This window comes from Tamandua tetradactyla, chromosome 16, assembly GCF_023851605.1.
Source record: "Tamandua tetradactyla isolate mTamTet1 chromosome 16, mTamTet1.pri, whole genome shotgun sequence".
In the NCBI taxonomy this organism is placed as follows: Eukaryota; Metazoa; Chordata; class Mammalia; order Pilosa; family Myrmecophagidae; genus Tamandua; species Tamandua tetradactyla.
In genome coordinates, this window is record NC_135342.1 from 44,018,921 (window position 1) to 44,031,382 (window position 12,462).

At 38.8% G+C, this 12,462-nt stretch overlaps 1 protein-coding gene across 5 annotated transcripts in view; it reads left to right on the top strand.

The window, feature by feature from the left end:
* The window catches only part of TENT4B (terminal nucleotidyltransferase 4B), a 59,066-nt gene that overhangs the window by 29,922 nt on the left and 16,682 nt on the right, over positions 1-12,462 (top strand). For all 5 annotated transcript variants that reach the window (XM_077132377.1, XM_077132378.1, XM_077132375.1 and 2 more), the window contains 2 exons: positions 8,775-8,898; positions 10,723-10,769. In XM_077132377.1, coding sequence (XP_076988492.1) covers positions 8,775-8,898; positions 10,723-10,769 — 171 coding nt within the window. The remainder of the gene's footprint in view (positions 1-8,774; positions 8,899-10,722; positions 10,770-12,462) is intronic.

Below are 12,462 nucleotides of genomic sequence, written 5' to 3' on the forward strand. Positions count from 1 at the left end.
CCCTGGCTTTGATTCTTTCTCACAGTTGGCTCTATTCTCTCCTTTTGCTAGGTGGGCTTCCTTATGCAGCTAGAGGGAAAGGAAGTATGGTTATTAATAGAACCTGAGAGTGACCTTCCTTAATGTCAGGACCCAAAGTTCTAGGCACCACGTGATCCAGGGGCAGTTGTGCCTGCTTTTTCCTGTCCAGGACTTCCAGTTGGCTATGCTGTATAGCCTCTCCAGAATCACATGGAATGGTAGGGAAAGGACTATTGCTCCCTAAGGAAAGGAGATGGGCTGCTAGAATTACCCAGGGAAGTAGGAGACAGACAATAGGGCAGGCTGGAATAGCAAGTATATGCTCAATCATTGAAAAAAGCATGGAATAGTCTGTAATGAGTGCTGGACTCTTGACTAAATATATGGAGGGAAAGTTAGATCCTTACCTTTTACCATATTAGTTAAATTCCAAATGAATAGGTGATAGTTAAATTGGAACAAGAAAACAAAATTAAATAACTAGAAGAAAATATAGCCAGATATTTTTCTAATTTCAAGGTAAAAAAGCCTTTTGGAACATATAGTAAAGGGAGACCTGAAGGCAGAGATTTCATACTGATGGCCTAATGGCTGAATCAGACCTACAGACATGTTTTCTTTTGTCTTGCTTTATGTATCTTTTAAAAATTGTACCAGAATTTTAAAAACAAAGTTTTTCCAAAAAGTTTAGATTTCTAGCTTATCTTGAAAAATAGGAAGCACTGGCAACCCTGAGCTTGCATTCTTAACTCGACAACTATTGGCCATCTCTAAATGGCAGCTGCTTTCTTGAGATAGGGCCTGAGCCCTCCGGGTTACCACCTTCTCCATTACTCCCTAATGCATCCCAATATTGAAGTTGTGTGTGAGTTGCCCTTTCTTCTTGTAGTTACCTTCGCTTATCTTAATTGTCTGTCCCTTTTAGGCAAAGATTCATTGATATATATTCATCAAGATAAAAAAAAAGAACTTTTATGTATTTTAAAAACTTAAAATGGAATGAGACTGAGGAAAATATACTTGCTATCTATGTAAAAGCCATAATATATTTTAAAAAGTCTAATGAACAAATAAGAAAATATGTCAACACAAACTCTTGTTATCCTCATTTTATAGGAGGAGATTGAGGTGTTACGTGAAAAAGCATTACCTAAGCATACCCAGAAAGTGGTGATACAGAGATTTGATTACAGCTTAATTCCACCATACAGTTTAGAAGAAATACAAATGTCAAATAAATATAAAAAAAATTCCCAACCTTACTAGGAAACAAAGAATAAAAATAAAATACTCTTGTTGAGGTTGGGGAATACCCTCATGCATTTTCTTGGGAGAATATATCAGCACCCATTCTGGTGGAGGGCATTTGGGAGTGTTTTTCAAAAATTTAAAGTGTCCATACTCTTTTACCCACTTCTAAGAGTTTATTCTAAAATAAAAATTAGAGTATGTTATGTATTTAATTTGCAAAGATGATAGGCATTATAACATTAATTGTAGTAGCAAAGAATTGGAAGCAACCTAAATGCTCAACAGTAAGGAATTGGTGGAATAAATTATGGTATATTTATATTCTAGAACAGTACACAGTTATTAAAAATTCACTTTTATAACATCAGATGTCATGCAAATTGAATGTGAAATAGCCATTATATTTCCACTGGCTCTAAAATGGTATATGTAGTAAAGCAGTTTGCATCAAGGATTTAGTGAGTGTCTGCATCTGACACATAGTCAGCGTTGAGTATAGTTGCTGTTGTTAAGAGGGTGGGAATATAGATAATTTGTGTGTGTGTATGTGTGTGTGTGTGCGTGTGCGCGCATGTGTGCACTTTCGCAAGCAGCTGTAAATCTGCATATTTCTTTCAAAGTTTATGTTGTTCATTTTGTAGAAGTATAGGAGCTTATGAAGTAAACCTAGTTTTATACACATTATGTTTTTGGTATATGTGTGAGTGCAATCTTTCTGAATCGTTTTTTGTTTGCTTTGTATAAGCTTTCTAAAATTATGTAAATAATACCAGCACTTATCCAAACACTTTCAACAGCTCAGGAAAAAAATCAAATAAATTGTTAAAGCTTTTTTCCAATTAGCCTTGTCTCCAGTTCCATTACCCAAAGTAATCACTATCAAGAATTAAATTATTTTAAATATTCATTAGGAGCTTGCCCTATTTAGTAAAAAATATTAAGCAAATAATTGCCTTCAGTGTGTTTTGACTATCCGGAGGTCACATGTAGAGGTCCTTGAGAGTGAGGTACCCCATTCCACCCAAAAAGAGAAATTAAGTAATGAAGTTTGATATTAGATTTGTATGGGTTGAACATATCCGTATTTCATTATTATATTTAAGAATGTAACAAAGTTCTATAGAATGAATTATTCTTATTGGCATTTGGATCGTGTAGATAAAGAAAGGTTCGGCCTTGTTTGTTTTTTTCATTCAGCAAATATTTGAGTGCCTCCCATTTGGGTAAAAAATTTATTACTTAAGTTTCAGGTTCAGCTTGTTTGACCTTAGTTGGGAATACTATCAACCGTTCCTCTTTAGGCTTCTCACTATCCGAATTTGTTTACAATCTACTAAGAATGATGGGGAAGTAGAGAATTCTTACTGAAAGGGAAAGAATTAAGGACTAGAATTTGATAAATACTCGTAAATAATTTCTTTCCTCTTTTCTCTCTTTTTCTTCTTTATCTTATAGTTGATTGAAAGTAGTTGGGTGGCAAAAGTAAGAGGCTTGGTGGGGTGGGCAGATGCTGAGTCAGTGTTCATTGTCTCTTCTCGCAGTAAAGAGAAAGGGACAGAGAAAAAGGAGAAACTATCCTTCTGAAACTTTGGCCCAATACCAGTGTAGTCCATAAACTAAGCAACAGCAAGTGATGATATTTAAAAGGAATGCTCTGATTCTAGGAAGGCAGGTATAAGCACCTTAAAAGAAGAAAAAAATGAAAATTTTGTGACCTAAGACACACAGACAGATGTCCATTCTTTGCAATTTGTCCTAACCTAGGAGAGGTCAACATAACAAATATGACATTCCTTGACTATGAATTACACTTTTTAAATGCCTACAAAAGTCTGCTAAAGTAAAATTTGTCGGCTTTTTCTATTTTCCTTCTAAATAATTTTGTCATATTTTCCCTCTTTTTTATGTTTAAATCTTAGTAAAGTGAAAATTTTTTGGAGTATTAATCACTTTCTCTGTCTCTTTTCAATGGAAAGGGGAGAGGGCTTTTTCTTTTCAGTTTTTATACTGGAGATCTTCCTATTTTGATAGGCATTGCCTTTTTCACGTGACTTTTCTCAGTATCCTTATCAGTACTGTAGAAAGTGAGAAACATTGTGCAGTCTTTAAAATATTAAGAAGTTAATAGGGTGTTGGATTCTTGAACTACTTCTACACTTTGACTTTTTAAAAAATTACATATTCATTGTAGATATTTTCTTATAGCCTTATCTTTAGGCACATGCAGGCTTATTTCCCTTGACTACAGTCTGAGAAGTGGAATTGATTGATCAGAGAGCAACTTCAGTTCTTGGGCCAAATTGCCCTCCTTTCTGTTTCTGTCAGTTCTCACTCACAACTTATGAGAGTGTTCATTTTGCTTGGATCTTGCTACAGACTTAATCTTAAGAAAAGTAATCTTGCTTTTCTGACCATGTGGACATGGTTATGAATAGATACACATGTGTGAACCGAGGGTCCCTTCCTAAAGAAGTGCTTCTCTGTGCCCAGTACTGAGTCTGAGGCGTGGGCTGAATCAGGCAGACTTCTTGGTCTGGGAAAGTCAAGTCTGCGCGAAGACCCTGTCAGCAGGTAATTCACCATGATGAACTGCTATGCAAGAGGTAGGGCCCATGGAGTCCAGCGACATCATACTTTTGTGCAGTGATTGTACTTCTGGGACTTTTACAGGGGAGGTGGTATCTGAGTTCCTGAAGGTTGAGACCAGGGTCTGTAGATGGGAGGAAGGGCTGATTCTTGAGAAGACATGGTATGTTCAGGGCCTAGCTCCTTATGGCTGCACTGGGAGAATGGCTAGCGGGAAGTCTAGAAGGCAGGGAATGCTCTGATAAGGAGTTTGGAAGGGGAGTCCTGGTAGTCTTATGGAAGATGGCCTGGAGAGGCTAGTGGCAGGGAGACCAGTGTGAAGGCTGCTGCAGTGTCCTGCTGAGAGATGAACAGATTTGAACTTTAAGGCCCTGGCAGGGTAGATAGAGGGACAGGGTCTGATTTAGAAGGTACTTCTTTTCTGTAGACTAGATAGGCTTTGGAGACCTATTTGTTTCAGAGGCATGAGGAAGGAAAGATGAACGAGATAGGATGCTGAAGTTGTTCCCATTTGAGAAAGCAGTAACTCAAGGAGGAAAGTACAAGGAGAAGGAACTAGGTTTGGGCAAAAGATAAGGAATTTTTTTTTGGACTCCCTGGTTGAGTTTGAAGTGAGGTTTAGGTAGAGGTGTCTAGCTGGCATTGGAAGTACAGGGGCATGGATGTGAGTGTGACAGTTTCTTTGTAAAAATTTAATTCTAGAGCCTCCTGAAAATATCACTCAAATTGTACTGTGCTCGCCGAAGGGCTTGCTGTTACTTCTCTTGGTGCCTACGTGCATTTGAAAAAGATCAAACAGTACAGAAGGGTATAAATAAATCCTTGCCACTTCAGACCTAGTCCTACTCCCCCAAGAAGTCCATTGCCAACAGCTTTTTTATGTATTCCAGAAATTTGTCTTGTATATGCACACGTAGCTAAGTATGTAAATCCTTAGACAGGATGAGTCTGATACTAACAGAAACTACGCACCCTGCTCTAGGCATGTACTTTCCAAACTGGTTGTGTGTGCGGTTGGATTTGGGGGCTCCTGTGTCCCCAGGTGGCAGTGCTGCTCATAGGCCATCCACCAAGTTCTTTTAGAATTTCTTAAGTTGCGCAGTTGTGAAGTGTGTTACATTCTGGTTGCAAGACTAGATTATATTGGAGTACCATGAGTCTTTTTCCTTCAAATGTTAGTTTTCGTTAATGAATATTTTCCCTTGGTACAAAATTGTTGTTATAAAAATACTTGGTAGACTATTTACCTTTTTTTTGTACATTTTTTTAAATGTAAATACATTTTAAAAACTGAAATCCCCCCTTCCCCAATTTTTCGCTCTTCAGATTTAATCACTCTTAACAGTATGGTGTGTGTGTGGGGGGGTGTCACTGTATAGATCCTGTTCCATGAGAGAACAAAATATATATATATATATATGGGTTTTTTTATGTGTAGTGATTGTATATATATATACACACACACACATGCACATCCATGTATATAGAAATTTAAATATAAAACATCTTAATTGTTTTTAATATGGGAAAATATAAAGAAGATGATAAATGGCCTATCATCTCTGCAAACAGATAAATAATCCCTTAGAAAAGTAGGCAAATACATATTAATGGTTTAAAAACAATTTTAATGATAAAGACACAAAATAAAAGGTTAAAATCTCCTTCACTCTCCTGCCATTCCCTCCTCTAGGATATAGTCCCTCTCCCTAAAATAATTGCTGTTAACAGTTCTCCTTCCAGAGAACTCGTAATGCAAATAGAAACACATTGTGTCTCTTTTTACGGTGCGAAAAAGGGATCAGGCTAAACACATTGTCAGTGCTTTTCCTTTTAAACTTAACGTATTGTATCTTTCTGTCAGCTCACAGAGCTGTATCTCCTTCTTTTTAATGGGTCGTTGCCTGTGAAAGGGAAGGTGCATGAATGGTAGAATCTTTATTTAATTGGATCCTACTGATGGACATTGAGGCTTTTCTAATTTTTTTTTAGTATTCCAAATAATGCTGTGGTGAACATCCTTATATAGATATCTTTGTTCTCTCATGGAGGATGGAAAGGAGAATTTTTAAAAATGCTTATATAGCTCTTTTATCAGTAAATCTCATACAACTGTTATCATTTATTAGTACAACAATCTCTAGAAAAGTTTACTAATTTATGCTTTCATACATGTGAAAGAGCATCTGTGAGTGCCCTTTCTGTATATTCTTGTCAAAATGGGATATTATTAATCTTACAAATACATTTTTTGGGGGGGAAGGGAAGTATGTTGGTATTGGCAGTAACTGAATAGAACGTTGTCAGTCCCTCCACCTGACCATGAAGAGACTTGGAAACGGGGAAGCCTAGCCTTGCTGTGGAGGTGACCTCAGGCGTGGTGCAGGAGGGGCTGGGTGTCCTCAGGAAGCACTTTCAGATGAGCTGCAGGGTCCCGCAGTAGGGGCCAGCAGCAGAGGCCAGTAGCAGGGAGCAGCAGCAAGGGCCAGCCGGGGAGTCATCTGCCTGCCTTGGGCTGGGGTAGGGGAGGGGTTAGGAAGGCTTCCATGCTCCTCTGGGTTTTTTTTTTTTTTTTTTTTGGAGAGGGAGGAAGGGAAGGAAAGACAGAGAGAAGGAAGGAAGGATGGAAGAAAGGGAAACATCTTTAAACATTTTCTTGTTTTATTATATTTTGTTTGTTTGTTTGTTTTTTACATGGGCTGGGGCCGGGAATCGAACCGAGGTCCTCCGGCATGGCAGGCAAGCACTCTTGCCCGCTGAGCCACCGCGGCCCGCCCTCCTCTGGGTTTTGAGGATGCAAAAGCAGCTAAAGGACTCTCATGGACCCCCAGGGCTGCGCACCTGACAGCATGGAAAGGGGAGGTTCTTCCCTTTTGATAGCAAAAGAAATTGAGCCCTTGGAGGGCCATTTATTTGCTTTTCTTTCTCCCTATAAGGAGCATTACAAAATTTATATAATTTTGAAAGATTAGCATTTCTATGGTAGAGCTTTCCTTAGAGCAAAAGTATTATCTTCATGGCTCTGTTTAGCCCTAAATTATCTATTGGTTGCACTTTGTTAAATACAGCAACTTTATTGATATCTCCTCCTTGTCATGTTAGACTTGTCAACCCCTGTGTTGTGCCTGCAGCTGGAAGGCTCCAATCATTTGCTGAAGGAAACACAGCTGCCTACAGGCAGAGCCAGGGTCCAGAACAAGTCTTTTGACTCTTGGCCTAAAAATAAAACATCATAAGAGCCAGAAATTGTTTATTGATCAATTTAAAAGTTATCAGAGTTCTATGTATCAAAAGTGGGATTGGGGCTTAGACATTTTTTTTTGCTTCTTCAGAGCGATTTTTGGTCTCCCAGTGTTTCCAGCTTCCTGTATCTAAGTGGACCTCTATCTAAGGGGCACATTTTCCATTCATGGCTCTGTTAATACATCCCCACTCTTCCTAGGCACACCTCCACCCCACCCCTGCCAAGCCCCTCTGCCTCTCAGACTCTCATGGTCCTTGGTACCCATTTCCATCATCACCTTTCTCCTGATCTAAAGTTGTGATAGACTGTGGGTACTGTAATCCGTGAGCCCTGAGGTTGTCCTCGCTCTAATTTACCTCCAGTTAACTGGAGCAGGGTCCCATGGCCTTGTAAGTATTCAGTGGAAGTTTGGTAAACAAGTTATCTTTGTATTCTTTTTTTACTTTCCCATTCCCAAAGGAAGCCGGTCACAGTTTCAACAACTTTGTAAGGAATGGGTGCTTTCATTTTCTTCTGTTCTACACTAATTGATTATATTCAACTCATTACCCAACCTAGTTAGTTTTCCCCTTCATCATGTTTTGTAATTCCCCCAGCCCATCATGTGTTAGCCCTTGGAGCATCCTTACTCCTCTTCTCTCTTTCCTTATAGTTTGTCTATAGTAGCAATCACAAGCTCTGCTACCTAGCTGTGTGTGTGTTTGTGAGAGAGAGTGCTGTGTGTGTGTGTTGTGTGTGCACGCGCGCATGTGTGTATTGCTTCTGGAGCCCATTCCTTTCCTGCCACTATCCTTGTCTAGCCCGTCATCTGGCTCCTTTACAGTTGCTGTAATGTATGTGCTATTCTCCCTGAATCCAGTCTTGTTTCTCTGCCAATCCATTGTTTGCACAGTTGCCAGATTAATCTCCTTAAAATCTTGAATTTTTAAATTCAGTCTCTACTTAGTCCATCTCAGAAACATTACATAGTTCCCTGTTGTTACAGGGTAAGTTCAAACTTCTGAGCTTTTCATTCAAAACCCCCCATTATCCAGGATCTGCCTTTCTAAAGGTGCTTCTCCCACTCTCCCCTCTGCCATGGCTGTGCAGTTTGCTCGGGGCTTCCCTGATGATGCCTCTTAACTTACAGCCTCCTGGGCACCTTTAGCTCCTTCACGGAAACTTGGTCTGCCAGCCCTTCTGCCAGGAAACGTTATGAAACATACTGATTTGTCAACTGTGAGGAGTGGTTTAGAGAGATAAAAGGGCAGATCCCTTCTGTTAGGGAGCTTGCCCGTCACCTGGATTTCGTATCTCCTTAAGTTTATGTCCCCTGGGTTGAAAACATAAGGGCGGGCCTGGGTCTTACCCATTTTTTGTTAATTTTTGTTTAAGTCATCAGCTCCCAGCAAGTGTTCTGCACAGATAGATGATAGATGGTGTGAAGACTTGCTCATGCACTTTCACAGTACTTCTTGTAATTTCTCATTTTGCGTAATTATTTTGGCCTTTTCGATTAAATTTTGTACATGCCCATTTGAGCTTAGCATGAATTGTTGCATTAAAAGGAAGGTAGAAATCTGAGTATAAAAATCACCTGACTTGTAAGACTTAATTAGATAAGACTATTTAAGATGGTGATTTCTCATTAGTGTGATCCTGCCTATATTTACTTTTCTTCCTTTTCCTTCAGTCTGCATGAAGAAATCAGTGATTTTTATGAGTACATGTCTCCGAGGCCGGAGGAGGAGAAGATGCGGATGGAAGTGGTGAACAGGATCGAGAGTGTGATTAAGGAGCTCTGGCCCAGCGCCGATGTGAGTATTCATTTGGTGAGCTGCGTGCTGAGAGGGGCAGCCTTGTCCGCAGGACAGGAGTGGGGGGGGGGGTGTCCTGTTCAGAGACCTCACATTACGTGCAGGTGATGCGCCTCTGTAGGATGCACTCTGTCTCATGCACTTTTAAAGGTGAACACTTGTCTGCAGCTTTTAGAATTGGGGCATCCCAATTATTTTCGTCAAATTGAATGATGCTTTTTTTGGTAGTGCTGAATAGCAACTACTAAAGGTGAACTATATTTAGGAAGTATTCATACGAAGAGAAGAAAAAAACATGAAACCTCATTGTAGTAGTCTGTGATTGGATGTAATATATCAAAACCCCATTACAATTTTGTTCCAACCTGCCAATGTAAACAAATATTAATTGCTTATAGCTGAAAGAAAATGTCAAGTAGGAATTTCTTTTGCTACTTGAAGTTCCTTTTCTTAGGCTAATACAGGCCTAGTCTCCTCTACCCCTATCCTGAAACTGCCATTTTTTCTTCTCTCTGTGACACCTCTTTTCCTCCCAGTACAGCCCCACCCAATGAATGGAATGTTTGCCCAAGATTTCTTCTTGTTTGTGGTTCTTGTTATGGGTAGTAGGTTAAAACTTCACTTTTCATGCTCTTTTGAGGATCTGTTCTACAATTTTGTAAATTCAAAGAAGTAATTTATTAGAATCCATTACTTTTTATTAGATAGTATCTCTTTAGATTCTGTCATGGGTTAAGGCAGGGGAAGCCAGGAAAGTGTTTATCTCCAACTGACAAAATAAACTTTCAAATAAGATATTGTAGATGAAGAGGGGGGAACACTAATATTTTACTGAGTAGCTACTGTATGTCACATCGTTTCTCCTATGTGATCTAAGTCACTAACTCTCAACTGGGGACAATTTCACCCCCTGTCAGGGGACATTTGGCAATATCTGGAGACATTTTTGCCACAACTAGGGAGGTTCTACTGGCATCCAGTGGGTTAGAGGCCTGGGGGATACTGCTAAACATTACATAGTGCCCAGGTCAGCCCGCCGCCCCGCCCCCCCATAATAAAGGATTTTCTAGCCCAAATTTTGGTAGTGCTGAGTGGCAAAACCTTGATCTATATTAATCCTTGTCATTCTAAGCTAGAGGATTTTATGCTTGTTTTTGTTTAGATAAGAAACATGAGACAGCGGTTAGGTCCCAGAGTCTATTTCACCCCAAAGGTTGAGGCTTTTTCATTGCTGATTGTTGCACTGTTCACAGCCCCAGTCTTTATGCTGACCCCTATATGTCCCCCTGTTCTCTGTGGGTTGACAGGCTAGTCCTGGTTTTCTGCCACAGCTTGATATTATAGTGACAACACATCATGTCCTCTGTGGGATTGGCTTGTAAGCCAGCACTCATCCCGTAGTTGGAGCCATCTGACCTTAATGTAGTAATCTGTGAGAAGGCTCCTGCTTAGAGAACAAAAATTAGGGATTTGTGAACATAGCATGACGAGTGCAGTTTTATTTTATGAATTAGAATTTGATGACAGCTATATAAAATCAGTTCCAAAAGAATGTCTCTGGTTTATAAGGGAACATTAATGACCTATTACTTTTAAAGGTTTTCTGTTTTTGTCTGTGTGTTCCATATTTGAACCTGGTAAACTTAAACTCTGTTTTGAATGTCTACCTATAAGATAGGATTCCCACTTGTGAAAGCAAGTTTATAAAAATGCTTTTGTAGTACTGAAAACTACCAGTAGAGGGTAGCAAAAACTGGTATTTCCTCCTAGCTTGGTGGCTTTTCTTCTGATACCTTAATGTAATAACTCCTTTTTCTATTTCAGGTCCAGATATTTGGAAGTTTTAAAACTGGCCTGTATTTACCTACTAGGTTAGTATGTTTATTTATGTTAATATGTTTATGAAAGGAATTCGAGGGATTGTACATTTTTCTAGAGTGTATTCATTTTAGCTATTGAATGTGTTAAGAGTAGAAACAAAATAATCAGGCTTATGAAACAAAAGATTATTTACCTGTATTTCATTTGAATTACTTTGAGGCAGAACATCACTTTGGATCACCATTTTGAGATTGAGATGTTACAGATGGATGTAAAAGGGAGTGTGTAGCAATGGAACCTGGTTAGTTACTAATTCTAGCGATTTAGCTACCCTGCAGAGAACTGTTCAACTTCAGACTTAACTCATTACACACAGTTCAAAAGAATTCATAGATGTTAGTGTAGTATTTTGGGAAAATGCCTGATTATACTTCAGAGCTGGATACACTCTGGAATGTGAAGTCTCACTTTTTTTTAATTAAGAACTTATACTTCTAGCTGTACTGTTCCAGCATCCTGGCCTTGAGATTCAGGGTACAAAACTGTTCTCTGAGGAAGGCCTTCCAAAGTAGATACAGGTCAAGGTATACCTCATCTGAGACGACTCAAAATATGAACAAGGTTCCTGAAAAGACCAAGGTTTTCCCAATCCCTTGATGCTGGGTCTCAGCTCATTCTAGGATTTCTGTCCCAGGTTGAAAGGAAAGGACAGGAAGGGACTAGACAATTGACAGAGCCACATAAAGAAATAAAGACCTCCAGTAAAGATGACATAGCTAAAGATAAATACCAGTACTGTTTTATTTTTGGTTAGTAACTCTACTTCTTATTTTCCTGTAGGAACTGAAAGACAAGGTCATAATATCTAATGCTAAATCCAATGGTTTTGGGCTCATAAAATATAAATATGTAATTTGTGGCAGAACTACAGAAGGGTGCGGGGATGGACGGGTATAGGCACATAGTTTATATACGTTATTGAAGAAAGTTGGTATCAAAACAAACAAGATTGTTACAGATTTTGAATATTAAAGACCCATGGTAACCACAAAGAAAATATCAGAAAATATGTAAACTCATAGAGACTGAGAGTAGAATGCAGGTTACCAGGGGTGAGGGTACGGGCAATGGGGAGTTAATGCAAAATGAGTACAAGATTTCTGTTTGGGGTGAAGGGCACCTGATAGTAATGGGTGGTTATGAGGGTGGTGCAGTATTATGAATGTCAGTAATCCCACTGAATGGAATGCTTGGGAGAGTTTGGGATGGGAAGATTTATGTTGTGTATCTATTTCCACAATTACAGAAGAAGGAAAAAGAAACTAAAGTGATAATGACAAATACATAACATGATACTGGATAGGATCTAAGAATGGAGGAGAAAAGGCTCAAAAATACTTTAACATATTATTTTAACCTGTTAGTCTTACCTGCTTTAAGAAAAGGAGTTCTTGTGTGTTTGTATCTTTATTTATTCCTCAGTTTGTGAAATTATATGAATAAAGGATACAGGGATTATTTTAGTGTTACCACACTGAAATAATATAGTGTTAGATTATTGGCAGGATATTTACAAGTTTTTGTTGACCTTGTTGATTGAGCATGACTACTAAATATTATGTAATAAAAAGAATTTATCATAAGTCTTGAAAAGTAATTCCTTGAATACAGAAGGCTCCATATTTAGCTCATGAAATTAAAATTTTTTTAATCCTCTGTAGACAAGAAGCTGCATTTAGAATG